General features: G+C 38.5%; 2 protein-coding genes and 1 non-coding gene across 9 annotated transcripts in view; 1 reads left to right on the top strand and 2 right to left on the bottom strand.

Annotated features, from left to right (window-relative positions):
* Nucleotides 1-164: 164 nt before the first annotated feature.
* Nucleotides 165-13,818, bottom strand: LOC103721817 (putative serine acetyltransferase 1). 2 transcript variants are annotated; one of them, XM_088707093.2, is made up of 2 exons: nt 12,813-13,817; nt 165-5,622 (listed from the first exon to the last, which is right to left on the bottom strand). In XM_088707093.2, the coding sequence occupies exon 1, from the start codon at nt 13,710-13,712 to the stop codon at nt 12,831-12,833; it is 882 nt and encodes a 293-aa protein (XP_088563219.2). In that variant the 5' UTR covers nt 13,713-13,817; the 3' UTR covers nt 165-5,622; nt 12,813-12,830. The 2 variants fall into 2 exon arrangements, with proteins under 2 accessions (XP_088563219.2, XP_088563224.2); XM_088707098.2 differs by lacking the exon at nt 165-5,622 and adding an exon at nt 7,154-12,445 and having other exon boundaries at nt 12,813-13,818.
* LOC120110701 (U6 spliceosomal RNA) lies at nt 2,876-2,977 on the top strand. The gene has a single exon (XR_005511842.3). It is a non-coding gene; the product is annotated as a U6 spliceosomal RNA (small nuclear RNA).
* Nucleotides 13,819-16,747: 2,929 nt separating the features above from the next.
* Nucleotides 16,748-25,080, bottom strand: part of LOC103721825 (uncharacterized) — an 8,382-nt gene continuing 49 nt past the window's right edge. The window contains exons 1-8 of one of the 6 annotated variants that reach the window (XM_088707059.2): nt 24,561-25,080; nt 23,364-23,438; nt 23,218-23,280; nt 22,997-23,114; nt 19,414-21,115; nt 17,767-18,119; nt 17,597-17,657; nt 16,748-17,318 (exon numbers count right to left, since the gene is read on the bottom strand). The exon at nt 24,561-25,080 is cut by the window's right edge and continues 49 nt beyond it. In XM_088707059.2, the coding sequence (XP_088563185.2) occupies nt 17,202-17,318; nt 17,597-17,657; nt 17,767-18,119; nt 19,414-20,637 (1,755 nt within the window). In that variant the 5' untranslated portion in view covers nt 20,638-21,115; nt 22,997-23,114; nt 23,218-23,280; nt 23,364-23,438; nt 24,561-25,080 and the 3' untranslated portion in view covers nt 16,748-17,201. Of the gene's footprint in view, nt 17,319-17,596; nt 17,658-17,766; nt 18,120-19,413; nt 21,116-22,996; nt 23,115-23,217; nt 23,281-23,363; nt 23,458-24,040; nt 24,269-24,560 lie in introns of those variants that run through there. The other 5 variants (XM_088707073.2, XM_089925859.1, XM_089925863.1 and 2 more) reach the window with 5 other exon arrangements.

Below are 25,080 nucleotides of genomic sequence, written 5' to 3'. Positions count from 1 at the left end.
TAGTGGCGATGGACAAGTCCTCTTCAGCTGCCTATGAAGTAATGGTAGAAGTGTTTTGATTTGCCCCATAGTACGCAGAATTTTCTTTTACATTGTAAATTTATGCAATTCTGGCAGGGAGAACTAAACTGGTATTCCCATGAGCACCAAACCTCAAGTGCATCTGTCCTCAATTGCTCTAATACATTTCATTTTGAGGTGATTCATGCAAATGTGTACAAGTTCTCAGGTGCAGGTCTCACATAGCTGCCATGCTTGTAACAACCAGCAATCAGGTGCATTAACAATGAAATATATCCACTAAAAAGTAATGTGGAGACAGGTCTATAGTTGTGCTAGCAAGAAATTAAGAGCAAGGCACGACGAAGCAAGCCTTCACTAGCAATTACTTGTTCTTGACTCTATATGACAAGCAAGAGTTTAAATAAACTTCTCCTCAAGTACGACAGACCCCTCTTCAGATTCAATAAGATTTCATATTACAGTCAGCTTCAGCTTCATGGACAATCACTTTGATTAAACTAGCATCTTTAGGTATGAATAACAAATAATCTTGTTCTTAACAGTCAGCTCCCAACCCTGCACATCAAGGAGAAGAAAATCTGTCAATGCTTTAAAAAATAAATGCAAGATCAATGTTAAGCAGGTGCAACCTTTATGATGGGCCCCAAAATCTTGATAAATAGGAAGCCATTAGTTCCTGACTTCATCGACAGAATAAACAAATATATAGTCAAAACATATTTTTTATTTTTTGGCGCTCATCTCAATGATTAAATTACTAAGAGACAACTTATCGAAAACAACCGATAAACTGCCCCAAATATCATGACCAACACGAGCTTTGGTTACAAGGCCAAAATGGATTCCAGTCAAAAGAAATTTCCAAAACTTAAATTTGAAATTTCTAACTCACAGCTCCTCATTCATAGGAATCTTGAGCCCTTCGTTTGATTGAACCATGTTTCTATCAAAATTTCAATAACATGTCAAGATTCATTTGTCTCATCTCGGGCACTAGGAAAACAACAAAAAAATAAAAGGAAAAAGAAATAGCAAAGATTATGGACTTTGGTTTTTAGTTTTACCAATTTAAGAGAGAACGCTACCAACATTTGTAGGTTGTACCATATCAACAAATGAAGCAAGCGGTACTAACCCAATTTCCTGCTTCTGTGATATCCAGCCAGTTCTCAAGGGTTTATGTCAAGGTCTCCAAAATGCAACTTGATTGGATTTTCAAATTACTGTAGTGTTATCTAAAGTAGAAAGCTTGTAGAACCGAAGAGATGGGGTGGTAGGTTGAGCAATGGATCTCTGCAACTATAGCATTTGTTCACTTTGCTTTTCTTCAAAAATACATCATGACAATGTACTTCCAAACCAAAGGATTAAAGCAAAAAAAATATGTGCTATGAAAATGTACTACACTATTTACAGGCTGTTTGGGTAGCATGGGGTATGATATTGGTAGGTACTATTTTCAACCTACGAGGCTCATAGTTTAGCTAAGATAGATAACCTAGAAAGGTGTTATAAGCATCTTTGGAATGTCAATTACCCTCAAGTAAGGTCGAATACTATGGCTAACAAAAATATAAATATGCTAACAACTATTGAGATTGGGCTCTCTGCAACCAACTATAATGTTTCCGATCTGTATTCTTTCAGCTCCATCTCTTGCCCTCGTTAATACTGATGATAAGCATCATTGGTGTTGCCCTCCATCTGCAATCTTGCAGGCAGCTCCCTCAACCTCCCATTCATCGCTCACATTTATTCTCCATCTATATCTAAATGTCAGGAGCATGCACTAATTTGCACCAGATCCCACAGAACCTGGGCATGAAGTTCGCAAAATTGGATCCTATCAAATCTGATTCAACCAAATCGAACCTCATTAATATTTTAGAATTTTTTGGTTCTAGCTTACCAAACTTGATGTAAAATTGATGACCTAAACCACCAACATCACTAATCCAGACGTGTGCTAAAATGCCGAGGATTAGAATCATTAGAATGCTCATGTTTTCTCTGCAAAGTATTCCCAATAACATACAATGAATGACAAAACTAGCCTCCATCAACTAACTAAGAATTCCATAGCTTTTAAACATGCACTCATCAACCAAACATGATGTTAAAGCAGAAAAATGGCATTTTACCACAGCAGCCATGTTGTGTCAAGATATTCACACATGCAAATCATGGACTAGAAACTAAAATATCAGTTTATATTGTCCCATATAACCTGTTATATTACTTGGACTATGGTACCGCTTCATACTTGATCGATGTTCTTTGACCATTCCAACTTGAAATAGCCTCCGTACAAGGATTCATGCTATGTGATTCAGAGTTTTTCAAGAGGAGCCAAGCTGGGTGGTCAAGGGAAAAGGATAAATTCATAACCATAACTATTATAGCAAGGCTTGTCCCAACCATTCAGGGTTAGCTTCATAGATCCTCATTTACCAAGCATTCATGTTCAGAATTACCTCGATTTTATTGAAAGTTTTTTGTATCTTTTTTTCACAATTTCCACCCATGTTACATTAGTTCTTCAAAAACCATTAACTCCATGAGATTCTAGAGAACATAATAAGGTTTCTATGCTTTACGTTCTCTGAATCTAATATATCCCATATCACTATAAGCATTATCTAGTTTACTTTAAGAAAACTACATAATATGTCACAACATAAGATCTCATTCAAAAAGGCTGGTCGAAAGATATTATTTGGGTTTCTTAGTCCCATATAAGTACCTAAGATTTTTCCAACGCACAACCTTTGTAGGATTAGATACATGCATGTACGAGCTCTCACATACTCCTCTTATTTAAACTCTGGCATCCTTGCTGCGCTAAGAGTCCAAATCCAAACAAATTTAATAACAAATTGGAATGATACGGAGAAGATTAGCACGCCCCCTATGCAAAGATGACACATACAAATTTAAAAATGGCATCAGAGCAGACCCAACCCATGTCCCTTGAAGACTAGAGGATACTGTAACACAGGTCTTTTGAAGGCTAACCATGAATCGATTGTGGTGTTTGTGGTTAGATTTGATTGCATCTAAAACCTTACGTTAGCAAGGATACCAAGACTCAAACACGGGGAATATGCGAGAGCCCGTATAAGTATGTGTTTAGTCCCACATAGGTTGTGCACTGGAAAGATCTTTGATACTTATATAGGGCTAACAAACCCAAGTAATACCTTTTAGCTTTCCTTTTAGGGTGAGGTTCTGGGTTGTTACATGACATGAGGAGTTTGAATCAACCACCAAAAATAGAGAGAGCTTCTATTTATGGTTTACATCCTAAAATGACGGCTCCCATGTACTGATAGTAGATTAAATAATGAGTTTAGGATTCATTATCCTTGGATACAGACAACAAGATTTTCTTCCTATCTTTCACCTCTTCTTTACTTGAATATCTGATAGCAGAATAGATATGATTCTCTTTGTGAACTGATTCAATAGTCCATTCCAAAAGAATGATGGGAACTATCCCTTCAGACTTTGAGTTAAACATCACAAGATCTTTACCGACGATACTATGATAGCATAGAGAATGAGTCTAATTACATCGTGATCTATTTTTTTTCTCCTTTGTCCAAGATAAGACCAAATAGATTAAGTAAGAAATTAGACAGATAAATAAAAAAAATAGAGCAGAAGAGGGAACAATATTGCTAAACATTTAAATTATCAAAAGGAAAGAGGTTGGAGAAATTCCTGGGAGTCAGAGATGCCGGGGTTTTGGATGGATGGAGGAGGAGGAAAAGAAATCCGTTCGAGTGGCGGAAGCGTGGGTTCCGATGAAGCAAACGAGCTCGCCGCCGGCATCCCTCTCCCCGTCCGAACGAGCGGCGGAGACGGCATCCGAAACCATCAGAGCCTTCTCTACGACACCGGCGGGGCGCGCCGACGCCAGCAGCGGTGCGACATCCGATCGCCATGGCCTCGTCGAGCATGCGGCGGCGATCAGGCCAGCGGCGCCGCCGCTTATCGGTCGTGCGCCCATCTCGCGGGGGATATGAGACGCAAGAAAGGCCACCGGCGAGTAGAAAGCGTGAATAGCTAGCTAATCTGCTATGCCTGGAGCGGAATCGGGTAGAAAGCGCCCATCAATTTTTCGCACCCAAACCCAACGATAACATTGGGCTCGGATTTTTCCTTTTGGGGTTTGATTTGGGTTTGGGTCTGTAATAAGGTATTCATCAGCTTCAGGTATATTTCGAAGCTGAGAGTCTGTAGTAATGAAAAAATTACTGTCATGCTAGGATTATTTTATACAATTCCAAATGAATAAAGTTTGAAGTGAATTGAAATGCAATAGGACGTGAACATGCGTTGTGCATTTTTGCCATGCAAGATTCTATGAATAACTATATAAGTATGCTAATTATTATCATATTAGTTATATTTGTTACACATTAGGCTATTGGGTAGGCCAACTTAAAATTTTGATTGCACTTGGCCTTTTGCCGTTTGTGCTAAATGAGAGAGGATGTGGTGCGAAATTGCCTTTGAGATTGAACTACCAATTTGAAATATGAGAGAAACTTGAAGGTTCCAACGGTCGGTAAAGTCTCTTGAAAGCTGTTACCATAGGTTTATGCCCCTCCTAGCGTTCAAGCATTTAAGCTTTAGCAATATTTTGTCTTCAATATGATGCTCAAATAACTCTTATGATAATCAACACCAGGTCATAAGTTTTAGACATGCTTGAGGCACATGTTACTGTGATTTATTATGTAAGTACTGAGAATAAATACACCATGATCTCTTTTCTTTTCTTTTTTGTTTCTGTTTTGGGATCACGAGTTTTCTTATTTATCTGTGATTTGAATATTTCATAATCTGTCTCTGGATGTGCATTGAGATTGAAAGAGAATCAACTGGAGCACATCAACAGCATGAAAGCTGATAAAGTATGAAATCCTGAAGCATTGCAAAGGACTTACAGACAAGATATCCTGCAAATAATAGAGGTTCCGAGCAATTTAGACTAGGCTCAGATCAGGGGCTTCCAAGGGCTAACACTTCAGCAGACATAAGAACGCAAACAGTAGAAAGCTACGGCAAATACAAAGGAAAACAAAAATTTCCAAATTACAAAGTAGAATTATTTGCTTGAGTACAAAGGTCCTAGGTGCTGCTGCAGTTCATTTCCAAGATTCTAACATCCACCAGAAGGTGGACATTTAAGTGCGAAGTTCTTCAAAAGCTGCAACCATTTTCCGGTTGAAGTTGAGGCATCTGACTGAATAGGATAAATTTGCAAGTGTAAAGATGCAATTAGCATGCAGGCCAAATTGATGGATTCTTGCCTTAAATAGTCAATGGCCTTTGAGAGCACTAGAGAGCACTTGAATTTCATTCTGAAAGCTGGGAACATGGTCGATGATTCTTCTCTCTGACTGGAAACAGCAGAGTCCAAAAATATGAAGGAGAAAGAGATGGCAGGGGTATAAACTTTCTGATCCCTGGACTGATGGCATGTCAAACTGACTTGGCTTGGGAATAAGTTCCCCTTGTGGAAAGCTGAAATGGATGTAGTTTCTTCAAAAGTCTCTAACACATATATTGACGTGTGCTTTCAGTGACCTGTAAAAGAACTATTATTCATATTCTTGATGCAAAAGAAAGTTAGCCTTGAAATTTTCCATTCAAACACGAGCAAACTGTACCTCAAGGTTTTTTTTTCCTTCCAATTACCAATAAAAATATATGCTCCTTTCAAATTAACTACATCATAGGCATCAAGAAAGGGACAGATGACTAGGCATCTTTTCTAATAAAAGTGCACCAAGATCATGCCTGCTAAGGAAAATAAAAACCAGTTCTATAAAGAAAACCTGATGACATCTCAATAGACAAAATCACAGGCATGATAAAAAACCAAATATCCTTTCAATAATGCAACACAAAGTGCATCAAGATCATTCCATTGCATTATATAAAATAAAAGGCCACTCTACTATTCAACCCTCTTAAAGGTTCCATCACAGGGAAGTAATCCTGAATAACAAGGTCAGCTTATGCCAAAATATGCTACCTAGTGCCTTAAAACCATGTTCTAATGCTTATTTGCTATCTAAAGAGAAGGTAGTATTAGAATAAATAAACAACTAGACCAGAATCTCTTAGATTCCATGTCATCTTCAGAAATATTTCTTTAGTGACATCAGACATACTTCGGGATCCATGATCTATGAAGACCAAGTTGCATGGTACAGATATACGTCCTCATTCAATGAATCTTGCCTCCAACCAATGTGCTATCACCCAGAGCTATTTTAAGCCACACTCAAACCAAAAGATATCAGCCATTATCAAACAAGCTTCCCATTTTCCTAAAAACCAGAGCCTGGTTTCAACATCTTCATCTCCATTAGCAGAACCATCCCCCCACCACCCCCGAAAAAAAAAAGACACATATATACATACTTCAACTGCAGGTCCTAATAATTGGAAAAAATATCTTTGATGCAAAAGGGGGAACGGAAAAGAAAAGATAGTAAAAACAGAAGAAAGGGAAGACTTCTCTGCTAATAAGCTACAACATGGAAAAGACAAAACTTTGCAGCTTAAACAAAAGAATGCCATTCAACAACCCAAAAAATCACCATTAGCATGCTATATGCTTCCATGCTTCCCTTCTAGAATCTCCATGACTTCTCATTTTGTATCTCTATGGTGTCAAAAGAAGTTTTAGCACTTGATAGAAATGAATGGAAAACAAATTTATAATAGCCATTCCCAGATATAGACAATAATTCTGGGTGATTATGCTTATAATTCTCCACTTTTCCATTGTTTTAATATATTTAAGAGATTTTTTTACAGTAAGAATGTGTTGAAATTCAATATGACAAATAATGCCTAACAAAGACCATTAGTATTAAAAGTGAGACTGCTGAAAACAGTTCCATGAGCCTATAACCAGATCTTACAACCCATTAATGCAGCATGAGGCCTAGTTTTCAAGCCTATAACCAATGCATCAATAATTATTAAATAAGTATAATGAGAAGGAAAAAGTTCTTTAAGACAAGAATGTTGTTGAGTGCCAGATTAGGTTGTGAATAAAAACTAAAGAAAAAATGGGTCTAAAAATCAGCTTAAGTATAAAAGAATACTTGAAATATCATTTTCTGGGAATAAAAGGAAAGCAGAGATCTGACTAGAATGATGGTTAATAGTTGTCTCCTAAGTGATCATTTTAGCTATGTTGGAAGTCCTGGTAGATGTAGAGATAAGCAAATGCACATCAATTAGAACAATAGCAGGGTTGAGAAGTGGATAGATGCCACAATGGTATTATGAATGGTTTCACATGCGTGAAAAACAAGGGGAAACAGCAATATGGTTTGCAATGCTTGAGTATTAGATGTTAGGTAATGAAAAGAGTCCATAAATGTACAAGGAGCACTTAAGTGACATGAATATTGAGGTGGAAATTTGATGATACCAATAATGTTAGTGGATGAGTGCAAAAGTTGCCATAATATTTAAGAGGTAGTACGGATTATGAGACAAAAAACAAGTGTAATGTCAAATAACAATCATAGAGGAAATATCATAACAATGTGGCCTGAAGGATTAATCTAACAGAAATTGCAGATGGAATGCTGTTCAGTCTAACTGGAAACTTTTTACACACACACACACAAAAAAAAAACATAGCCAAGCAGCAGACACAAAAGTACCTACGTCTACCTATATACTTACTCAACCATGATCATCTTATATAATGACCTGATCCCATGAAATTTGAAAGAAATCTTGACCCCTTAAAAAAAGAGATGTATCAAGAGCCACTCCAAAGAAAGCCTCTCAATAGGGGAGCCTATCCTTGATTTAAAGATGGTAACTTCATAAAAGCCCAATTACTATGCATTTTGGAGAGCAATAAGGCTTCTAGGAAAAACTGTACAATGGGCATGTAGTTTTTATTCAGTTTAGAAGTCTTCAACACACAGATCAACAAGTGTTCTCAATGGCACATAAAAGAATTGCTCTTTCTACTTTTGGTGCAAAAGAAAGCTAGCCTTAAAAAAAATTCGTTTTTAAATAAGAGCAAGTTGTACTTCATCCTTTACTAGTAATCAACTATCAATGAAAAGATACACTCCTTTCAAATGAATAACCTTATCAGTATCAAGAAAAATGGAGAAATGATTGGGCACCTTCTCTAAATTAAAGTGCACCAAGATCACACTAATTAATAAAAAAATAAAAAATTAACTCCAAAGAAAGCTTGATAACATCTTACTACACAAAACGACAAGGATGAGGAGATGAAGCATCCTTTCAATAATGCAATAGGCAATGCATCAAGATCATCCCACTACATTACTAAAATATAAGATGATTCTAATTTTCAACCCTCTTAAAAGCTCCACCATATGGTACTGAGTCAACTTATGCCAAAACTTGCTGCCTAGTGCTCTTTCTGTCTGAACAGAAGGTAGTAACAAAACCCCATCTAGTCTTCTTCAAAATACATTAACCAAGTATGCGAGAACCTCTTAGTTTCCATGTCATCTTTAGAAATCTTGCATGCGTCACATTGCATGTACTTCTGAATTCAATGAGATATGAAGATCATCCTGGATGGTATAAATACACAAGCAGCTTCCAGCCAAAACTGTGTTCAATGACCAATAAACAAATAAAACATTGACTAAACAAAGCTTGATAGCATCTTCATCAACAAAATCACAAGGATGAGGATATGAAGCATCCTTTCAATAATACAATAGAAAATGCATTAAGATCATCCTACTCCATTATTAAAATAAAGGATAACTCTAAGTTTCAACCCTCTTAAGAGCTCCATCATATGGTAGTACCGCTTATTTACTGAGTCAACTTATGCCAAAACTTGTTGCCTAGTGCTCTAAAATCATAGGCTGATACTTATTTTCTATCTAAATAGAAGGTAGTAATGAAACCCCATTTAGTCTTTAAAGTACATTAACAGAGTATGCAAGAGCCTCTTCATTTCGACATAATCTTTAGAAAACTTGCATGCGTCACATTGTATGTACTTCTAAATTCAATGAGATTCATGAAGATCATCTTGAGTGGTATAAATACAAAACCAGCTTCCAACCAAAACTATGTACTCTAAGTAATAAACAAATAAAACAAACTGACGCTCGAGAGAGCTTGATAACATCTTAATCCACAAAATAACAAGGATGAGGAGACGAAGCATCCTTTCAATAATGCAATAGAAAATGCATCAAGATCATCCTCCTACCACATTATTAAAATAAAAGATAAACTCTAATTTTCAACCCTCTCGAAGGCTCCATCGCATGGCAGTAACACTGATTTACTGAGTCAATTTATGCCAAAACTTGCTGCCTAGTGTTCTAGAATCATATACTAATATTTATTTTCTGTCAAAAAGGAAGGTAGTAACGAAACCCCATTTAGGCCTTATTTGCCATTGATGTAGGTAGCAGAACTTTCAGTAGTAAAGCTTTCTCTAATAGAGCTTTTAATAAAAAGCCGTCTGCTGATTGCTATTTGGTAACTACATCTCCTAAGTACTATGGAACTTTAACATATGTTTGGCAACCAAACTGAGGAAGTACTTTTAGTATCAAAAAATGACAATTAAGGGCATCGTATAGTGCTTTCAATTGTCTATTTATACTATCAAAAACTCTTAATTTATGAATTATATTTTTGAAACTTTAATCAAAATAATATAATAAATAATAAAGTTATATATATATTATAAAATATAAAAACTTTTATAATATTACATACTATACTAATGTTATTATTTTATTATAATATTGTAATACCATTATAATATAATAATATTATATAATAATATTATGTTAATTATGTTATGTTATGTTGTAATAATATTGTACTATCAAAAATCAATATTATAAAGCATTGTTAATTTATTAATTATTTTATAATTTAATCTAAAAATATAATAGATTAATTATTTGGATGATTACTATGTAACAAGAATATCATAATAGCAAATTGGGTAGCTCTTGATTCTAAGAGCAACATAAATATTCACCAACATTTCTCAATATCCATTTTACATGCATAATATCCTAAATGAACAAGTCAGCAACTCATAAGAAGAGTTGCAATACAATCACACAAAACATCTATCTCATGGTTATTCAATATTTGACTTTGTTTCACTCATTTCTTCCTCTAGTCCATCAATCTCTCAACAATCACGAGGGAGTTAATCCTCCTCATCATCATAAAGATAAACTCAAAATTCTTAATTACATGATTATGATAATAAAAAGATAATAATTTAAATGACTATGGTAATAAAAACTAGTCTAAATTATTTTTGAAAAAATTTGTTGCTAGGACTCGAACTTAGGGCTCTTAGATGAGCTTTTGCCCTCCCAAAAAAGCTTCCTAACACGTTTGAAGTAGAGGTTTTCACCCAAAAGAATTTGGAGCTTTTCTCTAGGAGATCTTTTTAGCTTTTGGTGGAGCCAGAAAGTTTATTCAAAATTTTTATCAAACACCTTAAAATCATCCAAAAAAGCTTCCATGCCTTCAAGAAATGCTTTTTGGCCCTTAAAAAACAATGCCAAATGGGACCTAAGTCTTTAAAATACATTAACCAAGTGTGCAAGAACCTTTTAGTTTCCATATCATCTCTAGAAATCTTGCATGTGTCACATTGCATTTACTTCTGAATTCGATGGGATGCATGAAGATCATTTTGAATGGTGCAAATATACAACTAGCTTCCAACCAAAACTTATACTATTATCCAAGACCATGGTATGCCATACCGTACTGAACCGAACAGTACGAGGCAAATTGAACTAAACAATACAAGGTGTACCATACTAGTTCGGTACCGATACATGGTACGAGGGGCGTACTAAGACTTGGTATGTTGAACCCAGCCCCATACCGGGTGTACCAACATAGTAATAAGATGGCACCGGTATGGAGCCCGGTACCGAGACGGCGTACCTTGCCCAAAACTATTTTGACCCACACTCAAACCTCAAAAATGTTAGTCCTTATAATTTTTTTTGCCCTAAAGCTGGTGTGCGATTCCAACATCTTTATCTCCAAATCCTTGATTGAAAAGGTGTCTTTAAAGCAAAATGGGAAAAAAGAAAAAATATTGAAAAATGGAAGAATAATAAGAATTCTCTGGTTAATATGCTACAAAACAATTAAATATGTAAATCCTTGCGGCTTAAAGAAAAGAACCACCACCAGCATTCTACATGCTGCCACAGTCCCTGTTCTAAAACCTTAGGGACTCCTTTTCATTTTAATTGAAGGTTCTAGCCCTTGGCAGAAACAAATGAGAGATAAAGAATTAAAAGAGCCATTCTCAGACATGGGCCAACTCCCATTTAGTCATCACTATAACTTATAATTCTGTATTTTTCCAGTAACTTTTATCTTAATAAATTCAAGATGCTGCTTTAGTGTAAGAATGCCCCAGAAATTCAAGTTGACAATTGAATCCTAACAATGAGCATCACCATGAAAGGTCAGAGTGGTGAAAACAGTTTAATGAACCTACAACTAAATCCTAAAAACCTCTCAAAATGACGAGTTATGATGCCACCGGTTTTCAAGAAGATAAATATGGAACACATTCCAACCATATCCTAAAACAGATAGACCCATGATCATTGAATAAGTACAACAAGAAAATGAATGCACTCTAGGAGCACAATATGCACCTTATTAATATTGTGAAGGAAAAATCTAGAAGCATATGGGTCCAAAAATTAGCTTTCCTACGAACGAGCACCTGAAATATGATTTTCTGTGGAATGAAATGAAAGCAGGGATTCAACTAAGAATGACGTTTGATGGATATTTCTTGAGTGATAATCTTTCAGCTATTTTGGACGGAGTAACATATCTAGAGATAGAAGAAAGCATATCGATTAGAACTATGACAGGGTTTATTAAGTGGAGAGATGTCTATAGGGTATTAGGGGTTGCTAAATGTATAAGAATTTGGTGGAACTACTACAGAAGAGCAATATGGTCCCAATATATCTCGTAATAATGAAGATCTCGTTATGAAAAATCCACTGCAGTTTCCACAGAGAACCAATTACCATGAGCCATATCAGCAGAAATTCATATACCAGATCCATCCACTGAAAGAAAATCCATGCTACCCTCTTTCTTCTCCCCCTTCTGAAAGTGTTTTGTAAAATGCACCGGCTCATTCCCCCTTCTTGTCCTTCCAAAAGCCTAACATTTAAGTAACCTACACGCACTGCTGCACAGACCATGCAATGTTATTTCTAAACCTACCAAATAACTCTGCCTGTGATATCCTTTAATAAACCAAGGGAACTCCAATAGTCTAGGGGGGAAAAATGCCACTTTTCCTTTCAAAGTGCGAACAAACACAACAGAATCCACATTACTGCAAATAAAAGAAATAAACTTCAGAGCTCAAACACAGCAAAGCAACAATTTATACTTACAAATTCAAAAGAAAAAGTTATATTAACCCATCTATGAAGACTATTGAATGACAGAACATAGACCATTATTTTACAACGCCGAAAACCATCACAGAGTTCAAGATTTAGACCAAACATGATCAATTCAGAGCCAAAATTGCGTTCTAGTTTATTCCAACACAAGTACACTAAGAAGACCTCATATATATAGATATATAACACACAAACCATACGGTAGCGATCTTTAAGCAAAACAAAAGAAAGGAATTAAGCAAGCAAGCTCATAGGTAGAATAGAAGAGATGAGAAGATGAAAACAGGGACAGACATTATCAGTTAGGTCAGATCAGATGATGTAGTCGGACCACTCGGAGATGAAGGAGGTATGATCCATGGACTCCCCCGGGAAGTCCTCGTGCCTGGCGGGCTTCTCTTTGCCGCCGACAAGCCTGGCCGGGTTGCCGACGGCGGTGGTCCGGGGCGGGACGTCGATGAGGACGACGGACCCAGCGCCGATCTTGGCGCCCTCGCCGATGCGGACGTTGCCTAGGATGGTGGCGCCGGCGCCGATGAGGACGCCGTCACCGATCTTGGGGTGGCGGTCTCCGACGGCCTTGCCGGTGCCGCCGAGGGTGACGTGGTGGAGGATGGAGACGTTGTTGCCGATGACGGCGGTCTCGCCGATGACGACGCCGGTGGCGTGGTCGAGGAGGAGGCCGCGGCCAAGGCGGGCGGCGGGGTGGATGTCGACGGCGAAGACGTCGGCGACGCGGGACTGGAGGGCGAGGGCGAGGGGCCGGCGGTGCTGGAACCAGAGGAGGTGGGCGATGCGTTGGGCCTGCACGGCGAGGAAGCCTTTGTAGTTGAGGAGGCAGTGGGAGAAGGACGCGCAGGCAGGGTCGCGGTGGCGGGCGGCGAGGAGGTCGGCGACGGCGGCGGCGCAGACCGGGGGTTGTGCGGAGAAGGAGCTGAGGAAGATGTCGTAGAGGAGGGTGGAGAGAAGAGTGGAGGAGCAGAGCTTGTTGGCGAGGTGGAAGGAGAGGGATCGGGTCAGGGACGGGTGGGAGAGGATGGTCGCGTAGAGGTAGCTGGCGAGGGCCGGCTCGGACTCCGCGTCGCGCCGGGCCTCCGCCTTGATCTGGGACCAAACCCACGACTCCTCGTCCTCCGACTCCGGCGGAGGGTACGTCGGCACCTGGTGGTGCTTCTGCTGCTGCCCCGCGGGCATCTTGTCGCTCCTCTTTATCTCTTTCTCTCTCCGCCGCCGCTTATTGCTGGTGGAGGAGGAGGAGAACGACACTGCAAGGGGAACGCGTGTGGTTCATGCGCGCACGCGTCCATATATATAGATATCAACTCAGTAGATCACGCGCGGTTTTTTTTTTTTTTTTTTTCCAGTTTGAAAGTCAGCCGCCTTGGAGGACCGGAGGGTGCTCTTGTTCACCGATAAATGTTGTGGTTGCTTGCTGGCTTTTGGCGTATTTGTCTCAAGTAATATAAGATTAAAAAACAATTGATAAAATATATCTTCCTCCTCTCTTGAGTAGGCTTATTTTGAGAAGCGATTTACAAGTGATCTACGGTAGTTGGTATCAACCCAACACCTAGGTACGGAACCTCCTTCATTCTTTCACAAAGACTTCTTGACTATGAACAATGCTCTCCAAGTGACCCCATATTTGACAAGTAGTGTTTTTATTAATGATGAGTATTTGCCATTATTAGTGGTCAAGCCTCATCAAACTTAAGCGCACACCCATGCTGATTCATTGAATGAAAACAACTAATTTGAAAGAGAACGCCTTGGCGACGACTCAGACCAACTTTCTTTTTATGTGCACAAGTATGGTAGAAGAGAATAAAGATTCGCAACTTTTAATAAGTTAAAAGTATATAAACAAATTATATTCTACACCATGTGCACTACCATGCTAATCACCATAAAAAAAGATGCATTGATTGGTATAGTGCATAGCTGGTGCATACAATATAGAATATAATTTTTTTCACCTTATATGGCAGGTGGCAAAGTCCACTCTTATCATGTTTAACATCTCCAGACGTTATAATCTTCATCACATAGCCATTTATGCTATCAATAATTTCGTGTGAGATTCTCCTTTATCTCTCTCTCTCTCTCTCTCTATATATATATATATATACATATATACACACACACACTATCAATCCCTAATAAGTTTATACATCTGAAAAAATTAGTCACAAGACAGAAGCTAGTAGTTGGGTGAAAAGATGGAAACAATTGGAATGGAAATACTGAACTGCATGTGTGACATATGATAGCACCATTCTATTTATACATCACTCCGTATACAAGCTGACGTGCATGCAGCAACTCCGCTCAGATATTATCTGCTAATACTCCCCACACAAAAATCTATAGACGCTACACGCCATGTGACTGACGATCTCAATAACATTTGATGGCTGCAACATCTAAGTTGGTCTTCCGATACAATGACACTATGACAACCAGTCTAAATCTTCATAAAAAATTCTTGGGGCCCAAGGTCAGTTCATTTCATTTAGAATAGATTAATGTGGTTTACAAAAGGCATTTCCGTGGGCTACAAGTGGGCTAGTGCATGGAAATTCGGGCACTAGAATGAGCTCTTTCGGTTAGTGTTTTGTTTGGGAAAAGCAGGACCAAGGATAAAGAAGAACTCACAAACTCCAATGGCAGGAGAGCACAGATCAGCTATTTTAACTTTTTATTTCATATAGTTGTGCCACGCTGGCGCTTTTAACTTGCTTTTTGGTTTTTGAAAAAGAAAAAAAAGTTGGATTTATCCATGAATCATATGCTCCGCTTGAAAGAGTTCGATATGAAACGTAACTGGTTTTCCTCAGAGAAGACATGAAACACGACAAGTCAAGTGGGAGATATGAAACTTGCTCTAGTTGGCCATCCAGAACTTTGTTTCATTAATAAATTGCATTGGCAGCGGATTGCCGTGCGAACTAAAATGCTACGCGGACCCAGCAGTATGATGCGGTACAATGAATCATTTATTTTTATTTTTCTGGTATATCCACGTAAAATATTTGAGGTCATAAGTTGAAACGGAAAGGGATATAGACAGGATTCAATGATTCATGCATGCATCTTAAGGCGGCCACAGGAGTTGGAAAGAATATGTGCCCGCTCACCTTTCTGGTTATCTGAGAAAGCCTTCAATGATCTCAACTTCCTCCCTAAACTGAAAGAGACAAGGCTCAACCATTTCATCATCATCAGGTCAATATCCCTGTAGCTCATCATGTCTTTGGCATCCATACTCTGTCCAAGAATTCTCTTCACATCCATATTCAATCATGACCATAATCACAATTGCACCAAAAAATTTTGAATACTTCTACAGAACTTCAAAAAAACTCAAAAATTACCTATGAGATTCTAAATTATCATATACAAAACCTACATTGTGACCTCTAAATTACCATAAAGCAATCTTAAAATTGTGCCCATACACACCCTTTAGAATCAAGACTAAACTGACTTAAATCTCCCAATTAAACTTATTAGAGAGAAACTGTTCTTATGCACGTATGCGCGGTATATAGTTGTTTTAGACGAACAAAAATATAGGAGAGACGAAAAGAGAATTGTTGGGAGACAGAAGATAGAGTGATAATATTTCCTGAAAAGCGCTGCAGCAGCCTTTTTCTCATACCAGGTCCTCGATCGAGCAGATGCCGAAGCTCTAAATGATTTTGTTGCTAGAGATTTCTAGATAAAAGTTCAAACCATGTCACTACAGTCGACAGAATACTTATCATACCTAGAATTGATAGCATCTCCAAGATGGCAGGATCCTGTTTGCAATTGAAGTTGAAAAAAATGAATGGAATGAAACAGCAAGCCAATGCAGCATATTGTCATATAAAAAAACCAAAGGGGAAAACCAGAGGCTAGGCACCATAAACAGTAATAGCTTGATGACAATAGAGTAGAATGGGATAACAAGACCAACCATGTTCAGGCTTCTGTGCAACGAGTTTGTAGCAACTCCGCCTTGATTGCATGCAAGAACTTACTTTCTTGCACCCTGACAAACATCACATTGCAACTCAAAACATGCAAGAGAGGTGGAGTTTATCAGGACGGAAGTGAAAGAATAGCAACATTGTCATGTCCCATGATGACTTAGTAAGTCCACAAATATTTGATGCAGACCGACCAAAATGGAAGACGGCAATGATACCCGAACACTGGCCTTATGAACTATTGCATTGCCCAAGAAGAAATCAAATTAGCAATTATATTCACTCTGATGTACCGATAATATTGACAAAACCTGACAATTTGAAGATGCAATAGATCCCATTTCATGCTTTATGGTTTTATGAGTGAAGGGTATTACTGAGCATGCATCATAACTACACGTCATCGAAAACAAGGAATTTAAAAGTGCAATAGATACCATCTCATGCATCATAACTACACATCATGGAAAACAAGGCCTTCAGTTCCATGAAGAATACGTTTGCAATATTAACCTTCAATTTGGACTTGAATGTGATGAACGTTCTTGTGAAACGTTTCATGTGCAGACTGCAATCAACTGGAAATACGAAACTGAACAACTGACCACTCCAGAAAACTTGCATTTTGGATTCGATGAATCGGGATGCATGATAAACAAAACCAACGTATTTAGGTTCATTTGGATTCTCTGCCAACTGTTCGATGGGTCTAGCAGTCAGCCCCCGTAGCTCCTTCATTCTGGCTCTTTTTACTGAATTCCAGATACATCTCTTCTATCATGGGTTTCCATAGACGAACCCGTGCATTTATAAACCAGTTGGATACCTGAGATTGTGATAAAGAGAATGACTGATTAAAGGTTATACTAGCTTCCAAACTAATTAAACTGGTTGGGCTATTAGAGTGCAGTTCTTGTTTGCCCAACAACAAATGCATGATTTTTATCTTTAATATGAACTGAGCTTGTCCTTGAATATGACATGGTTTTAAGGAGGGAGACCGAGCAATTTGCAGCAATTCAAACAAAATATGAAACACAAATATATGAATGGACCTCACGATGAAAGACTCTGACCAGATGATAAATTCAGAAATCTTTCTACCTGGCTCCTTGTCAATCCACTCTTTAATGCGAGCACACGTTTCTCGTTGTCCTTTGGGTACCTGAAAGATGTTTAAAGAAGATTCAGAAGCAAAATACATTGTCATTTATCGAGGACACGGTCAGAATAATTATTCTATTTTACAAGCATCTTAGAAGTAGGGAACTCACGGATGAAGAAAATTCTGAAACATCCATGCTCGTAAAACAGAGACAGATTTTTCAGGCAAGCCCCTTTGAGGTCTCCAAGATTGTCGATCTTTTCTCATCTGCTGCAAAGCCCATTGTTTCTGGATTAAGGAAGGTTCAAAGGTATTCTCCTGTTCTTTGGTGCATTCACTGCTTAGTTGTTGACCAGTCAAAAGAATCCTGCTGGTAATTCTCTCCCTCAGGTTTTTATAAATCACAGAGATTGTATGAAGGGCAAAGCGTGCATGCAGTCGAGTTACAGACTTGGTTGCTCGATTAAATGCAGACACCACGTTCTGGATCTGGTCAAAGCACTGATTGTATCTACAGTCAATCTGAATTACAGAAGGGAAGAGGACTGCATTATTAATACTAACAAAAGGATCAATGAGGTAATAAAGGACATCTATCATAAGTAATAGGAAGTAGAAACTATGCAAATGAAGTATATTCCTAAAAAATAATTCAGTAGCTTGTTGTCCTCCTTATTTTCTTCTGAGCACTTATTATCCTTTGTGTTGGAAGTAGGCACTGCCAAAGCTGAGTTAATCCATTGTCTAATTAACAACTGAAGCATGCCATGAACTGCATACCAGCAATGTCATTACTATCCAACCAGAGAACCATCTCCAGGTTACATTATGCAATCAGGTCAAGGTTGTGTTTAGAATGAGAAGCCCAAATCAAGGTGAACTGTATTGCATCTGATCATCAAAGAGCATCGGACAAGCAGGCAACAGATTCCCTGGTACTAGTTACCTGGTTTCTGCTAACACCATGACGATGGCATTAGGGTTCTTGCACACATTTATACATGAAGTACCCAACTTCCATTCGACCAACTTCTATAAATTTAATTGCTGACTCTGTCCAATCCCACTTTGAAGTGAACTAAGGTCTAAACCATTTTACATCCTTTGACAAGGACAAGGCACCGAGAGAGGAAAACCGTTCTTTTCAATTCAGTTGCATAAGCTTTGTACATTGTTATGATCTGTTTTGTATTTAGAGGATACACAGCTAGAAAGGCCTCTCCACTCGAGCTCTCACTCTCAACCCAAAGGGGCTTCGACCCACTGCACAGGCCCAATTTTTTGAGGTGTCTACTCATGTATTCTTTTCTTTTCTTTTCTTTTTATTTTTAGAAAAGAAAAGAGTACAACCATAGTGAGCTTCGTATTGGGTATTTTTTTCCATCTACTTTGCACTCTTCCATCATAGTGAGCTTTCTCTAATTGTCTCTATCCATGGACGTAGGCCATCGGCTGAACCAAGTAAACCATTGTCTCTTTATGTTTTGTTTGTTTGCTCTATTAGCCCTAGAAAGATCTAGCTTCTTCGCATAACATAGATATTCAGATCCTAAACCCAAGCAACATAGTTTCAAACAAAAAAAAACCTTAAACAGATCGATAAAATGGAACGCATGAGATTGATTATAAACAAGTTGGGGGATTGCAGGTGACCTCTATCAAAACCAGCATCAGATCAATTGAAAGAAAGAAGATGAATATTTTATCAGTACAAACAACATCCAACGAAGATATAAAATGACAAGCAATACCAGATCTTAATCATTAATATGTTAGCCATCTAAGATAAAATTACCAGCAATGGTGACTCACATACCATTTGAAGCATCACTAACAGCTGAGACTTCTCTGTGTCAGTTTCCAGCCTTTGCTGTGGGTCCATATGGCTCTGAGATTTGGTTAGACCAGAACAAAGTGTGAATTCATCAGAGCCCACACTCATAATTCCTCTTTCACTGGAACAACTAGAAGAAAGGGACATCCTTGCCTCACCCTCAATACCACCAAACAAGTCATCCAGCTTTGCATAGCTTGCAACTTCAGCAAGAATTTGTTGAGCTATCTCGAGATATCTTGATCCTAAAAGAAAGCGAGGAAAATGGAAGGGAGAAGGATAACAGCAAAGAGATAGTTCCCCGCCATTAGTAAAGGTTTGTTCAAGTCCCGATGCCATTCCCATTTTGAGATTTTGCACAGAACTGAAAAAACAGGAGGAATCCTGCAATGCAATAGTGTCTGGGTTTTTACTATCCTTTGATATAACCTGATCTAACTCAGAGCAACTTAATTCTGAGCGCTGATCTGGGACATTAAGCATGCTCATCATAGAAGGCTGATAGGAGCCAAGCTTAAGGGACAGCGCATTGTTAGGCAGAAGATAACTTGGTAAATTATCAGATTTTCTGGTAGATGCATTGGAACCCCACCCAGGCTCTGAGCATCCTCTGACATGATAAGATGGGTGAACAGTACTTGCTGTTCTACTGGAAGGAACTTGAAGATCCTGAGTTTCATCGGCATTCCACCTGTAACCAAATTTTCCATTCAGACCGGCATCGGTTTTGGATCCTGAAAAACTTGCAACATCCTGTGGCCCAAAAGTATTGCAACGGTCTCTGGATGATAAAGCTCTGATCTCATCCGGTGGCAAGGCTGAAGTGGACGAAATACCTAAACCAGTAATATCTTCCTGCAAACTAGTGGAGCCAGTTAAGAGGTAGGCAAGTGAAGTAGCAGACAAAGACACTCCGATGAGCTGCTCCGGCAGGCCAGTTCTCCCAATAGAATCATCAAAGGAAGCATTTCCTCTTGATGCATAATTGGAGATAGAACCATGACTTGTTATATAGAGACTGTTCGGAACCTCTTCTGGCAAGGTTGGGTACAAAATATTCCCAGCTATCATTTGCTCATTGCTGTCATGATTTATCATACCTGACTCTGTGAATGGGCCTGAAAACATGTTAGACGTAACTGCATTGTTGTCCATATGATCATGATCTGTCTTTCGTTGTGAGGCATCAAAAACATTGTTCTCCATTGCAATGGGATGCTGGAAAATTGCAGTATGCTTCGGAGGAATTGTTAATAGAACACTGCTGTAAACCAACTGAACTGTTCTTGTTTCAGAGTCTCTATGATTAAGTCATCATAGGCACTCAAACTACATCATGCTAATGGAAAATCATAACAACATATAGAAAGAAAAAGGGGGGATCAAGGTACTCCTTTCTCCTATTCTTTCAATGATAACCAGCTGCCTATTCTTTCAATGATGACCAACTGCAAGCAAGTCTCTGAGATTCAGCTACAGATCAGACAGCTTCTGCTGCTAAGATTTAAAATGAGCTGTAGTCATGATGCTTCCAATGTCTTCGAGGCATTCCAAGTCACAAATTCTTGGACTTGCTAGGTCTGCACCTAGAGAAACACAAGCACATGAAGTCACCAATAACAAACAATCAAATGGAAAATTTTTATAATCATGCTCCACATATCCGTTGTCATGTGATATTCACCTGGAGGAACAAAAAGCAATTAAGAACAGAAATCAATGCTGCAGTATCTAAAAAAAAGAAAAGAAAAGGCTAAACACAATATGCAAAAGATGTGCCTCCAAATCATCATCAAGAATAGTGGATCAATAACAAAGTACCATAGACAAATTAGCCAGGTATTAGGTGAATCAAACAACAGGAAACAACAGCAGTATCTCAATCATTGATGTCTTATTTTTCAGATATATTAGTATTGGCTGATAACAATTGAGTTAATGAGGAAGGCTAAGCTGCAGGGATGATGGTTATTTTTAAGAATAAGCATCTCTCTGAGATTGATTGCTTCAAGTAAATCAATGCTGGAACTGATTTTAAGAACAAGTCGTACAGACACAGCTTGAAATGCTGATGACACCAACCGTAAGGTTGCAAAACAAAGAAATTTGGAGGAAAGATCATCACATAAAACTCAGCATTTGCTAACTCTTATATATAAGCAACAAAATAAGTTGCTTTAACACATCCCTAATCCACTTCCTCATGTATTCTTAGGAGAGCAAGTTATCCCTATTCTTATATATGGGCAAGAGAATGTTGTCTAGAACAGCAAATATTGAATTGAGAACATCTTAACCTAAATAAACAAACATCTTAATCCTAAATTATCGATCCAATGCAACACTTCAGAGGCTGATATTTGGAATCATTGAGGTAACAAAAGTTTGATATTCAAGATATTCCTAAGGAAAATAACGAATGAATATAAGGAATGTGTACTAAAGCCGGTATTTGGCAAGAATGAGTGAACTGAAGCTGTAAGTTGACTTTCACAGATGAAGATGCTAGCTCAAGTATATAGCAGACACCAGCATATTGTTTGTATTTTTTTTTCATTGTGTTCTTGTTATGTTAAGAGAGATTTCTGTCAGTTCTGTGTCTCTTCTTATGCAAACCAGCCTGCCTATCTTATGCCACTGAGAGATGCCCGCCTGTTTTATATCTGTCACCTTCTTTTTGAAATAAAGAGGTCATACACAATGTTCTACAGTAAGAATTCCTTTATTGCACACTTTTGGCACTAAAAAGTTTTATAATTTTCTTCTTCTCATTCCCACACTGCTAGCACAAACACCAAAATGTTAGATCGATAGCACACGATTCCTAACCTTTCTTACAACATCAAACGAGCCGCTTGACCAAAATGCTTCCTTTCCTAGGCAACATATTTTTGAAAATAGTAGGTCACAGGTTGCATGTATACCCTTTGAGGTAAATAATATGCACCATCCAGTCATGCACTTGTTCTGCAAGTGATGCACTTCATTGTTGTTGAACTAACAAAGCATTCTGATCCTCTTGCAATTCCTGCCCCGGTTGTTCTTAAATAAATTTGTCACTTTTAGTGAGAGCAAAGGCTAGTGGCCATATCAGCAACCACAAGTAGAAAAGGATGCAGCCCACCATGGAAATATATTCAGTGGCATGACTGCCACTTCAGCGTCGTATCAACTTAAGGGAAGAATCAGTTAGGAAGCGTCGAACCAACTTAAGGGAAGAATGAGTAGCTTTATGCATCAAGTGCAGAACTTTTCACATCTTTTACGATGTAAGATCTGCACATGATGGCATTACAGCAAGTCAACAACACTCCATTCATTTTGCATGAAGAATAGAAATCATAAGAATGAAGCACATATTTTGAGCAGCCAATAACAACAATCATACTCAACAGGCAAAGACAGATATATGAGAAACGAAAGGGAAACAAGAACATCTGAGATATTTAGAGACTAGACATGAACAATTAAATTCTAGAAAGATGCACAACCTCCACATATTAATATTTCTTAAAGAAAAAAAAAGAAACATGAAGATAAATACATAAAAATATGCTACGCTTACAGTAGTCTCTTTAAAGCATGGCCATGTTCTTAGGGTGATGGTAAGTAGCATACCGCCACAAAAAACTGTTTCAAACTTCCAGCTTAAATGAAGAAGGGTGTAAGAAAGAGTGAATGACCTATAAACAAAAGCAAAAATTCCAGTTCACAGTTACAAAGTATAGAGAATATGCTTGCAAAGATACTGAAGATCAATGCCTAAGTTACTAAAGATCAACGCACAGTAGATGATATCAGAAGAAAAAATAGTTTCTTTCTTCATGAGAAACTGGAACTCCGAGCCATCTGCAAGAATGCCGAATGCCAAATGCCATCTGCATTAAATGACGAAAATAAGAAAGTAGATATTTAGAGCTCAAAGAACCAACCTCCCTCAGGTGCATGACAGCACAGAGACCATCCATGGCCACATGACAAGTCGCAGGCAACAACTTCCACAGGCCCTGGACCATAACCAGAAGAATGGAGAACTAGATTAGAGTGATGCTTCCCTCAACTTCCTACTCTACAAAACTAATGACCTTCTCTACTACCAAAAGAAAAAAAAATGATTCATTTCCAGTTTAAAAGCATACAAGATTGAATCACATCATTAATCAAACGAAAGTCAACGGAAAACAATTGAATACCAATCTTATCAGACACATATCATCATCACAACTATTTAAATCAAGACTCAAAAGAGTAATCATTTTCTTTAAAAGCCAAAAAAAAAAAAAGCACTCACAGAATTGGGTTATTAAACACCCCAGAAACCCAAAAAAAGGGGTCCAGAGCTGAAGAAAAATCATGCACTCTCCCTGCTCTACAGGCACAAAGCTATAGGTTACTGTCCGGCACTGCGGCACATCAAATGACATGCTCTCTTTGATTTGATCAAAGAAGCAGGGCTTTCTTCAGAGTAAAACACCCAAAAGACAAGCATGAGATTGACAGCACATAAAAAGATTCATCATTTGAACTCCCTGTGCTTGATCAAACCAAAACATTATCCTTGCCGTCATTAAAATAAAACCTACAAGATAATATAAAAGATAGGTGTTACCCTAAGACCAAGACGATGGATTCAAAAACTATCAATGGGATCTTGGGTTCTCGCTCTCTCTATGATTGATCATGCATGGGTTCTAAGCTGACCAGGAAACCAATCATTCCCTCTTCTTTCTTTTTTTCTCACATAGTAACAGAACCACAAGGCTGACATTTAAAAGAAGTCCCCTCCCCCCCACAATTTTAGCTTTTTAAAACCTCAGGAAAACCATATCATCCCACCAGGTGAATCATGAATTCCCCCTCCCCCTTTCCACCCCAGCCCACAAAATCTGACCCAGAAAGAAGAAAAATAGGATTTTTTAAGACTTCCTTTTGGAGGACAGAAAAATATAAGAGCAAGCAGGCTCAGAACAGGAAAAGAGAAGCATTTTAAGGAAAGGGCCAAGAGACCTTTTGCAGAGGAGAGAGAGGTGCATGGCCCATCAATCAAAAGCATGCAACTGAAAGAAGGAAAGCAAAGAGGAGCTACTCATGGGAAACAAACAAAGGCACAGGAGGAGGAGGAGCATTACCTTGGTGCAGGCTTTTGGGGGCCCCTCCTCCCCCTTCTCTCCCCCCCCATCTCCTCTGGTGTTTCCACCTCCATCCCTTCTCTCAGCAATGATCATCCTAACCAAAGTTACCAGGATTCTCTGTTCTTTGGCAGCTGCTCTGAGCTACAGCTCAGAGGAAGAGTATCTCCCCTAGTATTTTCCATTAAAGCCAGTGCTTCACATAGAAACAAAAAGATGGAAGGAGTTAGTGCCATCTTTTGCTGCAGTTCCAAAGATTGCCATAGTGGGGAGGGAGGAGAGGACAGGATGATGTCAACAAAATCTCCCGGGAAGATCTGACCCATCATGGTCGGTGTTTTAGGATTCTGATCGGTTGGACCTCAGGATGTTTGCGGCGAGTAATTTTCAGAGATCAAGCCTTCTTTTTTTTTTTTATTGAAAGGTGGCACCATGGCATTGAAGAAGAGAGTGAGTGTGGAAGTACTCCAGGGGCATGGCATTGAAGGCAGCATGTGAAGAGGTATCGAGGGGGCAGAGA

Source organism: Phoenix dactylifera, chromosome 1 (genome assembly GCF_051530095.1).
Source record: "Phoenix dactylifera cultivar Ajwa chromosome 1, Ajwa_hap1_PhDact_Kaust_v1.1, whole genome shotgun sequence".
Lineage (NCBI taxonomy): Eukaryota > Viridiplantae > Streptophyta > Magnoliopsida > Arecales > Arecaceae > Phoenix > Phoenix dactylifera.
This window is presented reverse-complemented; position numbering and strand designations above follow the sequence as displayed.